The sequence below is a fragment of the Erithacus rubecula genome (assembly GCF_903797595.1).
Source record: "Erithacus rubecula genome assembly, chromosome: 14".
In the NCBI taxonomy this organism is placed as follows: domain Eukaryota; kingdom Metazoa; phylum Chordata; class Aves; order Passeriformes; family Muscicapidae; genus Erithacus; species Erithacus rubecula.
The window spans coordinates 4,397,136-4,412,457 of NC_136666.1; the positions used below are offsets into that span (position 1 = coordinate 4,397,136).

General features: G+C 53.6%; 1 protein-coding gene across 1 annotated transcript in view; it reads left to right on the plus strand.

Annotated features, from left to right (window-relative positions):
- The first annotated feature begins 413 nt into the window (after nt 1-413).
- PCSK6 (proprotein convertase subtilisin/kexin type 6) overlaps nt 414-15,322 on the plus strand; it is a 34,176-nt gene continuing 19,267 nt past the window's right edge. Inside the window, exons 1-6 of the mRNA XM_079317523.1 lie at nt 414-663; nt 5,457-5,561; nt 10,149-10,259; nt 10,869-11,012; nt 11,580-11,656; nt 12,269-12,357. Coding sequence (XP_079173649.1) covers nt 445-663; nt 5,457-5,561; nt 10,149-10,259; nt 10,869-11,012; nt 11,580-11,656; nt 12,269-12,357 — 745 coding nt within the window. The 5' untranslated portion in view covers nt 414-444. The remainder of the gene's footprint in view (nt 664-5,456; nt 5,562-10,148; nt 10,260-10,868; nt 11,013-11,579; nt 11,657-12,268; nt 12,358-15,322) is intronic.

A 15,322-nucleotide genomic window follows, 5' to 3' on the forward strand; every position in this document is an offset into this window, starting at 1 on the left:
CGGGTATCGGGGACTGTACGGACACATGCAGGAGGAGGCAGGGGGGTTCCGCGGAGCAGCACCGCGGCACACGGGGAAATCAAGGGGTCTGTCCGGGGACCAGCGCCAGGACGCGCAGGGGGGATGCCAAGGGGCACAGGGGGTTGTCCGGACACGCGCGGGGAAGGGACACAGCCCTGCACGGAGAGGTCCGGGGAGCTGCCCGGAGCCGGGCAGGGGGCTGCAGAGGAGTGCGGGGGGGTTCCGGGGAGCAGCGGCGGGCACGGAGCGGGGCTGCCCGGCGGCAGGCGGAGGGACGCGGGGGGGCAGCGCCGGGGCCGCCCCGTCCGCCCGCTCTCCCGGGCCCTCCCCGCCCCCCCCGAGCATCCCCCCGCCCCCGCGGGCTGCGGGGCCGGTTAAAAGGCGCAGCGCCCCGCTCCGCCCAGCCCGGCCCGGCCCCGCACCATGCCCGCCGCCGGCCCCGGCGCGGGGAGCGCGGCCGCCCCGCCGCCCGCCCGCCTCTGCCTGCTGGCCCTGGCGCTGCCGCTGGCGCTGCCCGGGCGCGGGGCCGCCGCCGAGCCCGCCCGCACCGTCTACACCAACCACTGGGCCGTGCGGGTGCGGGGGGGCCCCGCCGAGGCCGCCCGCCTGGCCGCCGCCTACGGGTACATCAGCCTGGGGCAGGTAAGGGGTGGCGGGGGCTCGGGAGCGGGCAGGTGCTGCGGCACCGACCGGGGGATGCGGGGCTGGGGGCACCGGCGGGTGCACCGGGGAGCTGCCGGGAGTCTCACCGGGGATCCCGCAGCCGGAGAGGAGCCGAGCGTTCCGGGAAGCTACCGGGGGTCCCGGGATCGGAAAGGCGGAGCGGTCTCGGGAAACTGCCGGGATTCCGGCACTGGGAGCTGCGGCAGATCCCCGGAGCGGGGAGCTCGGCGCCGGGAGCTGCCCGGGTCTCGCGCTGGGACTCCCGGTACCGGGAAGCTGCCGATGGTCCCGACGCTGGGAAGGCGGCAGGGGTTCCGCGGAACTGCCGGCACTGTCGGGACCGGGGCAGGATCCCAGGAGCGGGGGATGGACCCCGAGATCTCCCCTCTGGCGAGGGTCTCGCCGAGCTGCCCGCTGTCCCGGGAGCGAGGCGGTGCCGGGGGTCCCAGGAGCGGGAGATGAGCCCCCGGAGCGGTGGGGATGAGAATGGGGACGATGCGGGGATGCTGTCGGAGCGCTCTGGTCCGGGGGCGGCTCCCCCCGGGTGGATGCCCCTCCTCGGGGTGCCCTCGCCCCGCACCGCTGGGGGGTTGCACAAGTTCCTCCCATCCCGGAAAGTTGGGTTTAACAAACTTTGGACTCTCTGGCCCGGGTTTATCGGAGATTTTGGAACACAGAGAACTTTTGCTTTCAAACCCCCGCAGAACACTGGTGTCTTTAAAGCGATTTTCCGCACAGCAGCTAGTTTCCCTCTCAATTTCTTCACCCTCTGCAACCCCAGATGCAAGTCCTCGGAGTTTGTTCTAGAGTTTATTGCCATGGCGCTGCCCTGCGCTTTTTTGGCTGGGTGACACTTCAGGTTGTCCTCCTGTCCAAGGTGTCTCCCGGACTACAAATTATAACCTTGCTTTATATCGCAACCCTGCTTTTAACTATAATTAAAGTCATGGGGTGCTGCATAAACAATTTTTCTGGGGGGGAGGCTGAATTGGGCACATTGTCTCCTGCACCCGTGTCTGACATCTCGTGGGGGATAAGCCCTCACATCCCACCTCAGTCTCCTACCTGTGAGCTCAGCTCCCATCCCACTAAGGAGAAAATCACATGCATTGTTCAATTGCCTCTATCACAGGGCTGGGCGAAGGTGGTTGTGCAACCCAAAGGGCTTTTCAGTGTTTATCCCTCTTCAGCCAGAGAATATCTTGATTGAACTTCCCACTCTCCCAAGTTGCATCAGCCTAACGTCAGCTCCTGGTTTGGGGTTTTGCTGTGTCCCTTCCCTGCTGGAGCATCTGTCACCCCTCCCTCCTTCCCCAGCATCCCGGTTTTGTGAGCTCATCCCCATGATGCTGGAGGCATTTGGCCCATGGGCACAATGTGGCTCCACTGGAGCATCCATCCTTCCCTCCTGAGTCCTTTCCCCTGGGCAGCCCAATGCAGGCTGGAGAGCAAGGGAAATATTTCTGTGGTTGCATCAGGGTATTCCTGGCTCCTGCCTTTCCCCTGGATACTGGGAGCTCATACTGGGAGCTCATGCCCCTGCTGGGACTTCCCCAGCTGCACTCAACACCCTGCCTCTCTATCTCTCCAAGCTTTTCCCACTGGGTTTTGGGCTTTTTCCCAAAGCCTTGAGGAACTGCTTTCCCTGCACGTCATGTGTGACATTTGCAGTGTTGTGCTCAAGGTTCACAGTGCGTTGAGCCTCGTGGGGACCTGAGTGTCTCCCTCTTCTCCTCCTGCATCATCAACTTGTGGAGCTGTTGGTGATGGCACTGTCCCCAGTGAGATGTGCCCTCCTGAGGGGCCTGATTTTGGACAAAACCTGCTGGAAAGCTCTGCCAAGGATGTTATCACCCTGGGAAGATGTTTGAGTGGAGTCCAAAGTGGTGAAGGAGGAGGAGAGGTGATGGTCGCTGGAAGCCCCAGCTGGAGCAAGGAGGCTCAGCCCTGCCTTGGTGCCTGGTGGCCTCTTTCCTGTGCGATGCAATCCCGGAGGCTCCCGACATGCCTGGGAAAGGCACTGCTGGGGCTGGCACACGCAGCTCAGAGCTCTCCACGCATTTTCCCGTGCCCAAACCAAGTGCCAGGACACTCTAAACCCTTCTGGGTCATGGCAGAGTGACATTTCCCTTGGGGAATCACTTGCGTCAACTTCTATTTGAGTGAAGCAAACAACTAAACAAAAGGAACGGCTTTTACACCCTGGAACGGCTGCTCATTGCTCGCCTGCTCGTTCCTCCCGCCGGGCTTTGTTCCCCGGCCGTGCCGGGGCGAGCCGGGACAGGCCCTGGCCGAGGGCGAGCGGGGACCGCGCGGGGCCAGTGATGCTGAGCCCCTTCCTGTCCTGCTTGCAGGGTTTATGTGAGTTTTCCCCTGCGTGGTGTCCGACACTCTGTTCTGGAAGGGCTGGCACATCCTCAGTGGTCTCACCTGCAGTGCAGGAGAGGGGTGGGATTAATTTTGGGCTGTATGTGGAGCTTTGAGATTCCTGGAATCTCTCAGCTCTTGGCTCGATCCTTAATGAGTTGAACACATCCGTGATCATTTGAGAATTGCATTCCTGAAGGCAGGAGCTCAGCGACTGGACCCCTTGCTCCTGATGGGAATGGGTGGTGTCCCTAGGAGGGGAGTGCTCACTGCCTTCCCAGTTGGATCCACCCTTCTGAAAGGCACCAGTAGCTGTACTTTGCACAGATTAAATGGTTTGGGTGAGATGAGGTTGCATTGCTGACTGACCATAAGGAGGACAATAAATCCTTTTTCATTTAAGATAAAAATGACATTTACAAGTTTTTCCTCTTTAGAATATCTTAGGTGAAACAAGACATTTGGAAGTACACCAGGTTGGTCCACTGGGGCCAACCTCTGCTCAGGCTTTGAAGGTATTCCCAGCATGGGAAGGTTTTTCTTATTCTTCTGCCCGTAAATCCCAGGAGGATAAAGAAGTGGGGCACAGAGTTCTTTGCCTGCTGCTCTGGCTATGTATCCCCAGAGCTTGGGATGAGGTCATTACCTTCTCTGTGCTCTTGCTGCTTTGCATTGCATGGTAATTTTGCATTTATTTGTGAAAAGGAAGGAAGAAATTCTTTACTTAGAAAGGAATTGTTTACTGTGGGCATGGTGAGGCACTGGCACAGGTTGCCCAGAGAAGCTGTAGATGCCCCATCCCTATTTCAGGCCAGGCTGGATGAAGCTTGGAGCAAGCTGCTCTAGTGGAAGGTGGCCTTGCCCATGGCAGGAGGCTGGAACTGGATGTCTTTAGGATGCCTTCCAACCCAAACCATTGCAGGATTTTATGGTAAGCCCTGTACTCTGATTTCCAGGCAGAGTGAGCAAGAGGAAGGGTCTTGTGAAGGTTTCCCTAAAATATGGAGAGGTTGAAGCATGTTCCTTCTCTTTTTTAAGTGCAAATGGTTTTGAAGAATGGCTTTAAAAGGCAAATGCAGATTGCAATGAGCAACCTCCTTATGCAGATGTTAAAGAAAATGCCCAGCTATGCTGTAATGTGAAGGGGAGGAGAGAGGGTTTAAATGAATTTGAGTGGAAATAAATTATAAAAATCACACTAACAGCAGTAAAGTTGGTGAAATGACATCCTGGCATAAAAGGCAGAGCAAGACTAATTAAATATTTAATGCTCGTAAGAGACACTGGCAGACCTCAAGGTATCAAGTGTGATAAAGATGTAAGCAGTTGTCATCTGCTTTAGCATCTGATCCAGACAAACCTGTTTGTTCCCTGCTGTTCCATTGCAGCCAGCCCTGGTCTGACCTCAGGAATGTCACCCTGGCCCCTGGGTCACACATGGCCTTAAAGATGTTGCCTTGTGGGTTGCAGATGGGTGCTTGTAGGATGGCCCTTTCTGGCCCTGTGAGCCAGACACAGGGAATGTCATTGGCTCCCAACATCCAGCTCCTGACATGGAATGTGGTGTTTTTTGGCGGGGGGAGGAAAAAAGAAAACCAAACTCTGCCAGAAGTGAATTTATAGCAGTCCCAATTTGTACCCAAATTATGTGATCTGGGAGCCACATACCAGTGAGCGCAGCTTTTGGGTCATTCCCGTCCCTCTGGCTGTGAATCCCCGTGGGATGTTTCACATGCGGTGGCTGGCTGAGATCCCTCGATTCATTGCATAGCCCCAGGACTTTAGCCGTGCTCTTGGGATGAAAGAAGAGGAGTTGTGGTGTCTCCAGATGCCAGGATGAGAGGGCCAGAGGCAGCGCAGCTACCCCGGGGCTTGGCAGGTTGGTGTGGCTGGCACTGTATTTTCCTGCAGATGCTGCCATCCCTCACTCCAGGCTATGCACACTTATATCCCACACCTATATCCCAGGAGCATCCCAGGGTGAGCAGGGATCACATCACCTCTCCTCACGTGCAGCCGGGGCAAAGCCGCAGCGTCGGGCGGAGAAGGCAGGAGGATGAGGCACAGCTCCCATGGCTGCACCACAGCTGCTGAGCTCATTTTTAGCTCATTATTTCTGCTTGGGAGCTGATGAAAGGCAGTTTTCAAAGATGCATTTAATGGGTGAAAATTCATAAAAATGTTTTCCGGGCTCTGTTGTGCCTGTGCAGTGTCCGACCACCAAAGCTGTTTGTCACAGCGGTGGCACCAGGGCTCGTGCCAGCATCCTGCATCCTCCTGAGCCCCAGGAGCTCTGTGGGAGTCAGGGATTTGGGGTGCAGGGCAAATGGTGTGTGGGGGGGAAGCCACAGGAAAACAAATTTAAAAAAAAAATAACCAACCCAAACAACCTCTTCATTTTGCAGATTGGAAGCTTGGAAGATTACTACCACTTTCACCACAGCAAGACATTTAAGCGCTCCACGCTGAGCAGCCGGGGGCCGCACAACTTCCTCCGCATGGACCCCAAGGTAGGAGCTGGCACCCTGTGTCCCCCAGCCTCTGCACGGGGGTGGGATGGGATGGGGTCCCCACCTGTCCCTGTAGAAGGCTCTTGGCTTGATCTTGGGCAAGATGCTGGGGCATCCTAGGATGACATGTTACCCTTGAGCCACAGCCCAGTGCACACGAGTGACTCATTAGACACGGGTACGGAGAGCGGTGGTGAAAAATACGTAAAAGTGACTAAACACTAACATCTGCCTGAAAGCTGGGGGGAAGAAAAGAGGGAAAAGCTTTCCAGGACAGAAAGGCTGTTGCATGCTCAGGGTGTTGATCCAGTTGCCACAACACTTGCTGCCTCAATGGTTGCTATGTGTGAAATCCTTGGCAATAGATCTGCATTGCTTTTTTCCTAGAGCAAGTATCCAAAGGGATTTTCAGCACAGCTGAATTGACAAAAGCAATGGGGCGGGGGGAAGAAGGCAAGGAGGGACTGGGGTGAGCTGGGTTTGGGGTGGTGGGGATGGGTTGGGGCTCCCCTTTGGCTGTTCTCCTCCCTCAGCTTCCCCTGAGCACTGTGAGATGTGACTTGTGCAGAGCGGGGGAAGAGTTAATGGAGGGAAGGGTTTTTTTGGGAGAGGGGAACATAAAAGCAGAAAAGGCCATTTTGGTGAAGGTATCCATGCTGCAGCAAGCTGCTGGTGCCTGGCCATCCTTGGGATGCTCTTCCTCAAGACATCTCCAACCCACTCTGCACCACACATCCCATCCACATCTCTCCAGACACACACAGCAGCCCTGCCCTCCCCAGGCTTTCTGGAGAGATTTGCTGTTAAATATTTGGACAAGGTCTGTAGCACATTTTTGAGGAGAAGGCGTACGCGTGGCTGCGTTGCCAGCGGGGGAAGCCTCGGCAAGGGGAGTCTAGTGCCCTGGAAGTGTGCTGGGCTTTAATTAAAGCTGTTTGCCCTCAGGGGGGTGCATAGGCATCCCAGCAAATTCTCTGCATTTGAAATACCCCCATTTAAATGAGTCTGGTTGTAATGCAAACTAAATCAATTGACTTTTAGTTATATTAACCTTTACCTTACCTTGCTCTGTGGGCTCCAAGCTGGAACAATTAACTCCTGTTCTCTTAATCCTTCCTTATCAGTTCAAAAAATCAGTTTCAGACTCTTGGCATGTCTTGTCTCCCCCTCTCCCATGCACATTTACAAATCGTTTAAGTGATGCATTTGGATGGCACCAGCTTAGCATGCGTGCAGGAAAACATCACCTCGAGGCAAGAGGACAGGAGCTCGAATAGGGAAGATGGAAACAAATCTTGCAGAAATCCCGAGGAGCCAGCCAATCCAGTTGTTTGCAGATGTTGGGTGGTTCATGCCTTCTGGGGGCTATTGTTTCCAGTGCTGTTATTTGTTTCCTGTGGGGGTCAGTGACATGAGCTGGGCAGGAGGACCACGGCCAAGCTCTCCACCCTCAGGAGAAGTCTGGGAAAGGGGAGACTCCAGGACACAGGGGGAAGCAGCTGGGGTCCTAATCCTTGTGTGACCACGCTGTGCTGAGCTGCCCTGCTGCCCCCAGAGACCCTGCAGCTGACTGCCCCTCTGGGGCTGATAGGAGCCTAGAGATGGGGCAGGTGATGGAAAGGGGGGAAGGATGCAGCAGATCCAGCAGTTTCAGGGACAGGTCATGGTGGTGGGAGCTGGGGAGGGACAGTGGGATGCAGAGTGGGGTCACACCATGCTATGCCTCCCCTCTCAGGGCTCCACTTGCAGCTCTTGGTGCCATAAGCTTTCCTTGCTCACTGGAAGGCTCGTGTTGGTCCATGCAGGGCTTGAGCCTCCACCCTCACTGCTCCAGTCTCTTAATCCTCATCAGAGGATGCCATGGCCTTTGTCCCTGTGCCTCTGGCCAGGGGACAGGGACCATGACAAAATCAACCCCATCTGAATTATTTTCTGTGCTTTATGGCAATCATGTGCTAGAACAGTCTTCTTTATTGTGGATCTGCACTTTAACTCCTGCACATCCACTGGGATAAGTCAGTATCACTTTTTTGGAGCTGCAAAGGGAATTGCACCCTCACATGTGCTGGTTATTGTGTTTGGTGGAGCCTCCCAGGCTGGCCAGATCTGGGCCTCATCCACTGAAATATCAAAGTGATGGGGAAACATAAAAAGCTCCTGCTCTGTTTCCAGCAAGGGTGAAGGGTCCAGCTTGGGGCTGCTTCCTCATGGGGTCCTTTGGTGCCACTCACAGTCACTTCCTTATTGCTAATTACTGCCAGTACTTAAAGGAGCTCCAAGAGAGCTGGAGAGTGACTTGGGATGAAGGCCTGGAGTGTAGGGAGAACATCACACTGACAGATGGCAGGGTAAGATGAGGTACTCTTGGCTGCAGAGGTTGTGAGGCCCTGGCACAGATTACCCAGAGAAGCTGTGGCTGCCCCATCCCTAAAAGTTTTCAAGGCCAGGTTGGACGGGGCTCGGAGCAACCTGGTCTGGTGGAAGGTGTCCCTGTCCATAGCAGAAGATTTGGAATGAGATGAGCTTTAAGGTCACCCCAACCCAAACCAGTTTGTGATTCTGCAATGATTGTTTGCAGGGGTAGAGCAGGGATGCTGGGTTTCAGGACTGTAACAGTTTGGGCCATTTCTAGTAAAAAGCCTTTATTTTCCTTCCCCCCCCCCCCCCCCCCCCCACATTTCCAAGAAGCTTTTCCCCCACCTTGGATCAGCAATGGAAGTTGATCTGAGTTTCATGAGTTGCAGGAGCTGTTGCAGGGATGCCCCAGACTCCTTCCTGCTTACCCATTTCCCATGCCAGCCACATTGATTTATCAACTCTTCCTTGAAATCAATGTCCTCAAACTGCTGATTTCTCTGTGTCCATGCACAGTGTCTCCATTGACTCCTGGCTGGCAGCACTGGGGTCGATCAGGAGCCTGTTTGAGATGAAGACATCCCCGTGAGGCAGCTCCTGGCAAAACCCCCCAAAATCCCACACCTTACCATCATTCCTGCATCCTGCAAAGCAGCAGGGGAAGGTGGTAGCTGTGGCTTGGGCAGTGAGATTCATGGAAATGCTGCCAGGGAATGGTGCTTTAAGGAAAAAAGCCTGTTATTTGGGCCATAACCTCTATTTAGTGTATTTTTATTTTTTTTTAACTAGACTGTGAAGTTATATTTTTGCTTCCAGTGTTTAAATCCATCACTGTGTAAGCAAAGCAGTGCACTCTCGGCAGCCAAGGCAGCGTGGAAAATCATTTTTCTATGAAATACAATTTTTTCCCCCCTTTCAACAGTGTTTTTTTTTCTTTATAATATATGTGTTTAAAACGCAAGCTCTAGGCTGGAAGCTGTCGGGTTTCTGACATCCACCTCCATCCGAGGCACAAAGCAATAAACTGTGCAAGAGCTCAGTTCAGCTGACAGTTTTACATAAATGAGCTCAACAAAAGTTGCACTCGGTATTTTTATTCCTTTTGTTACAAAACCTTAGTCACAACAATAGAGACATCCAAATGAGCAGCTCCCAAAAGACCCAGAGCCATCAGGAAAAAAAGTGTCCAGCAAGGAGGGATGTGCCACACAGCCCTCACAGTTCATTGGCTGGTGTCTCCTTTCGTCCCCAGCATGAACATCTGTAAAGATTTGGTCTATAAATTACTTTTTTTTTTTTGCTAAACTTGTGCTTCTCATCCATGCTGAAGGCAGGAAAGCCCTTTGTGTGGCAATAAAGGGTCTGGGGGTGGTTAATGCTTAGTAGAGATGGGATGTGACTGCTTCCAAAGCAGCACCTTAGGCAGCTCCTGCCACAGCACCGTGGGCAAACAGCAGCATTTCCCAATCATGGTCTTTTCCAGATCATTTCCCGTTTGATCTCTCTGCGTGTCATGCCCCGCTGGAGAGCAAACAAATGTCAGAGTGGTCGGCTCCAAGGCCACCTCGCACACAGCAGCTGCCAAAAATACTTGTGTGGAGCTGGCCCTGTCCCCTGGGATCTGCCACAGCCGTGTGTGGCCATCCCATATTTCTGGGAAATGCGTGTTGTGCTTGGGTAAAGCCCCCAGTTTTTATAATTTTGTCAGGAGGAAGGAGCTCAAAGGATGAGCAGCCCCGGAGCCAGGTGGAACAGCCCCAGGGCTGAGCTGCTGCCTCCCAGCCCACAGGAAGGATCAGCCCAAAAACTAAGCCAAGCACCTGAGTCTTCTCCAAAACTTTGACTAAGCACTGAAGTATGTGGTGTGTCTGCAGTGGGACTGCAGCGCGTGCTTCTGTGCTTGGCTCAGCCGGGGGGCTCAGGCACGCGCTCGCAGGCGACGCTTGTGTGCTCAGGGCTTTGCTGCACTGGGAGAGGAATCTGGGCTGGCTCAGGCAGCACAAGGAGCTGAGCTCACCCTGGCTGTCTGTCCATCCATCCTGTCTCCTTCCAAACAGAGCTGCTGTCTCCACGGCAGCTCTGGCTGTGGAGATGGGGATTTGCCGGAGCATGGGGTGATGCTGGGATGGTTCAGGCTGAGGCTGGCATTGCTCCTGCATCCCACAGCCCATTCAGTGGGCAGTGCCAGGCTCAGTGCCCGTGGGTGATGCTGACCCAGGTCTCTGCTTGCAGGTGGACTGGCTGCAGCAGCAGGAGGTGAAGAGGAGGGTGAAGAGGCAGGTCCGAGGGGAGCCACATGCCCTGCCCTTCAACGACCCAGTGTGGCCCAACATGTGGTACCTGGTGGGTATCTCCCTGTCACTGCTTTATGAGGGGGGTTCATTTATTTCTTACCAAATGCATCATCAGTCTTTGCTCAGCTCAGCCAGTAATGAAATAATAGCATCAAATGTGCTTGGCAGCAGGATTTTAAAGCTGTGAATTAATACCCCTGAGAGTTTGGTTTGAAGTGTTTCACCCTTGTTAGCAGCCCCTCATCATGGTCTGCACAGCAAAGGCTTGGGAGCAGCATTGCTGTATTTTACCCATCCCAGCTGCAGCCATCTATTTGTAATATAATTTTTCTCCTGCCTGCTTCATCGATCTGTATTTGACAGGGAAATTCATTGAAAATTAAGGGTGGAAAGGAAGCGAGCACTTCAAAACCCAAGAGCCCATAGTACTTGAAATGGAAGAGGAAAAGAATAATAGGGAGATAGCATTGCCTGGATTAACTGCTGCTGGATGTGTTTGATCTGTGGAGCAAAGTTATAACAAATCTGCAAGTTATATGGCAGGGGGTGGGTTGTAAATATATTTTCTGGTTGATTAAATGGGCTCCCAGCCTGGCTGTTTGCTTAGTTGGGCTGGAATGGGGTTGCAGCCCTTTTGCAGCTGTGTTTGTCCCCGCAGCACTGCGGTGATAAAAACAGTCGGTGCAGGTCGGAGATGAACATCCTGGCAGCCTGGCAGAGGGGCTACACAGGCAAGAACGTGGTGGTCACCATCCTGGATGATGGCATCGAGAGGAACCACCCCGACCTCCTGCAAAACTATGTGAGCTGGGGGATGGATGGGATGGACTGGGGCTGATCCTCACCATTAAGTGATTTATGGAGAATTTCAGTGTGTAAACACAGCTGAAGTCTGTGCATTGGCATATTTAGAGGAAAGAGTTATTTTTTTTTAAATAACAACAAAACAAAACAAACTTGAGATGTTTTTAAGAAGGAAATGAGGTTTTTAGATAAGGAGGTTTGGGGGAAACTCCCTTTGCAGCTGCCTGGGAAGCAGCCTCCTCCCTCTGCTCACCAGGGCAGAGCCAAAAACCTGCATGAACCCATTCAGCCCAGCTGAAACCCCACATGGCCACAGTGGGAGGGAGGGGGTTGCTGAACCCAGCAGGATTTGGGGTTCAGACGAGCAGTTCCTGAGGTAGCAGGATATTTCCCCTGAGAAACACGCAGGATTGCAGCCTAAAACTATTTATTTTGAGCAAACAGTCAGAAACTAAGGGGAAAATGTAATTTTCTACCCTGCTTGCCTGCACTGGCCATCACTGCAGCTACTGACTACCACAACCACCTTGTAAGTTGAATCTAATGGTGAATCTAATATTTTCAGGACCCTCTTGCAAGCTATGATGTTAATGGGAATGACCACGATCCAACTCCACGCTACGATGCCAGCAATGAGAACAAGTACGTGATGATAACTGTAATGGAGCAAAGGTCTGGGGGTGTCCCTGAGGCTGGGTGTCCCCTCTGGGGTGTGTTCTAGCTCCCTTTCCCCATTCCCAGTGCTGTGGAGGAGGCTTTGCAGAGAGTCCTTGTGCTTAATGCAAATTCAGCTGGTGCCAACCACACTAATTGCTAATTAATCCTCCAGCCACCCAATACAGCACCAGAGGGGTTCCTTGCCCTGGCTGGGGATTGAACCACGTGAGTCAGGATGGGTGACTGAGATGGCCAAGCCTGGATGCATTTTTTGGGCTTCAGTTAAAGTGTGATGGTTACAGGTGGAAAGGAAACAGGAATGCAAAGAGCAGCAAGATGCAAAGAGGAAATTGCACTTAGGTGCAAATTGCAAAGAGGAAGTTGCATCAAGGTGTGAAATGCAAACAGCAGATTGGATTTAGGTGCCAAATACAAACAGCAAATTGCTTTCAGCATCAGTTTTCTCTACCCACTTGGTGTGGGTTTTGGGAAAGGACAGTTCCTTCTCTGCTCCAGCCTCGGGGCCAGTTTTGGGTGCTGTGGAGTGGCTGGAGGGCTCCTGTGCCATGTCCATCAGCTGACGGGTTTCTCCTGCAGGCACGGCACTCGCTGCGCGGGGGAGGTGGCGGCGGCGGCCAACAACTCCTACTGCATCGTGGGCATCGCCTACAACGCCCGCATCGGAGGTGAGGCTGCACCTCGGCCCCTGCCCTGCCCACGCCAGCAGGCTCCTGGGGACAGGTGGGGTGCTGCTCCCCGGGAGTCTCCTCCTCACTGCCTTGGCTGCAGGGAGCCCCAGGGGTGTTGGGGGAGGATGGGGGTGGGGGTATGGCATGCAGGGCACTCTGGCTCCTTGGATTTAGGGTGGAAGCTTTCTGCTTGGGCTGCTGTGAGGGTGCATGTGGATTGAGGATGTGGTGTTTTCACCCCAGAAGTCCATAGCTGCTCTTGTGGGGTCTGTCCTTGGGGTGGCTGTGTTTGTTATGGTCAGTGGGGCTGGCTGAGGTTCAGAGCTGATGTCATTCGTTTGTGGGGTCAAGGGATGCTGAGGAGTTGCTCAGAGCAGGGGGCCTGGGAGAACCCCAAAAATACCCTCAGGGGGGAAAATGCCAAGAAGGTAGGGGGCAGAGATGCATATGGGGGGATGTTTTGCACAAACCCCTCAAATAACATGTGTGGAAAGCAAATCAATCTCTTATCACCAAATTGTATCCTAGTGCTAATTAAAATTGCTGAGTTCATTTACATTGGCCAAGCTGGTTTGAGCTGGGGCAGTTTTGGCCAACCCAGGCAACCCTGGGAAGATGAGGGTCTTATCAGGTGTGGAAGTGTGGTGTCCACCCACATGGCTGATGGAGCCATGTAAGGGACAAATGGCTGGAGCTGGCTTCTTTCCGCCTTCAGTCCCATCCCTGGCATGGTTGAACAGGAGAGGGGCTTTTACTATAGCCCCTCCTACCACCCCAGTGCTGGGAGAAGTGACTGTCAGCAGCATGGACCCAAGTGCCCACTGAGGGATTCGGAGTTTAATTCTTTCTTTTGGTTTATTCATACTGGCTGTGCAGGAAATAGCTTTTGTCAGTGCTGTGTCTGCATGGGAGCAGTGCCCACAGGGATCTTGCTCTTGGCCAAGTACCTCCCGTGGTTGTCTCTGCTTGGAAAATCCCCAGAGGGAAGGAACAAATAACCCCAGCGAGGGTGAAGAGCGGATGGTAGGGCTGTAAGGGCACATCATCCCATCCCATCTCCTGTGCCCCCTACATGTGTGATGGCTTCTTGCTTCTTAGAGGCTTCCTGCCTCTAAAAACCCATCTCCAAGCACACAGCAAGCAGCAGCAACAGAGCAAGGCAAAGCTCATGGTGGGATTTATTGGATCCTGCAGGATCAGGCCATTCCCTTCATGCTCCTTCCTCTACAGCAGCTGTGGAGACGAGCGTTCCTTGTTGACTTTATGACGACCTCTGGGTCTCATTTTAATTTGCTCCCTTTAACGAGTGCCTTGCCTCAGGGGTGTGCTGGGGAGGTGTTGAGTGAGACAAGGCACCTGGCAGAGGGCTGGGGGCTGGGGGCTTCCCACAATGGGAGCAAGCAAAGGGGAAAAATAGAGTCTGAGCAGTATCAAGTTTGGGATCATGGAGGAAAATACGCTATAGCTGCAGTGAGAGTGATTTTAGATGGATTACACAAATAACGCAGCGATTAATGAGCACAACTTGTTGGGGAAGCCTATTTGTCACACTTGGAGAGCTCCCATCTAATTTTACTGGCTGCTCTTCAGTGCTCTTGCATTGCTTTTCATATGCCCTGGGCAAAACACATCACTGCTCAAGGAAAGGGCTCCTGCCATTCCTCCTCTTCTTCCCTCTCCTCAGATGCTCGCTTTGGAGGTTGGTGCTGCTCCCTGTGTGACACAAAGCTCATTTATTTTGCAGCACCCACCCCTGCTCCCTCCTGCTCCCCATTATTTGACCTGGGAGTCCCTCATTGTGGGTGGCTGTCTCTGGGCAGGCTTTGGGTTGACTTTAGGCTGATTTGGGGCTTGCTGATGAAAACAGCCACATACAGCAAGCACAAAACCCATCCCTCAGCTGGTTTTCCTTGCTGTGTGCAGCTCAGACACTGGCCTTGGCTTTTCGCCCCTTCTCCTTGTGTTTTCTTGTTGACAAAGAGGAATTTTTTGGGAACAGCTCTGCTCCCTGATTTTACATTTCTAAGCTTGGTTTTGGCTGGCTGGGGACAACGTCAGAAGGAGATATTTGAGTTGACTGGTGTCCAGAGCACAGCTGCAGCTGGAATGACATCTGCCTGCATTTGTTTGCTTTAAGACAAAATACATGTGGAAGGGGAAATGCGTTTTTATAAACCAGACTCTCCCTGGCTGACAAAATACGATGCTGAAATTTCCAGCATCGCTTGTCCTGCAAGGGCTGTTTCTGGGCAGCCTGTAAGGGTGCTTGGCACCCTCTATTCACTGTGTGGAGAGGAAATCCAGCAGGGAAAGGGTGATGGAGAGCAGAGGGGATTGTGCTTCCATATTGCAGCAGTCAGAGGCTGGGGTGTGAAGCAATCCCCCAGCCCATCCCACCATGGCTGGTTGGCTCTGCCTGGGAGCATCCTGGCTGGTACCTGCTGGCATTCCCAGCTGGAAGTGAGACTTATCCCAGTGGCATTGTTGTTCCACCATGTGTTGGGGTCCTTGCTCTGATTTTAGCCACACAAGCCACAGCCTGGGTTTTTTTTCTGGGGCTTCTCCCTTTCCAGGGAACCTCTAGCATCAGTTGGGTGGTGATGGGGTTTGGGGACAGTCACAGTCATCCCCACTTGAGGGGAGAGGCTTCATCTCACCAGTGTGCCTGATGAGGCTGGGGGGCATGAGTGTTCAGGTAACACCAAAATCTTCCAGGTGGATAAATACGCTCACTAAGAAATCAAAAGGGGAGAAAAAAGGATTTTAGTGGGGGGATTTTGTCGCTGGGGAGTGCAGTACCACTACTACCACCCATTCCCCACCAACGGAGGGGAAGTGAATTTTAACACCCCCTTCTCCATCACTTGCCACGAGGCCAGCAGCACAGCAAAGCTCCCCCAGAGCTCCCCAGCATCCTGCTGCCAGGCTTGTTGGCATGCAGGGCCACGGGCTGAAGCTATTC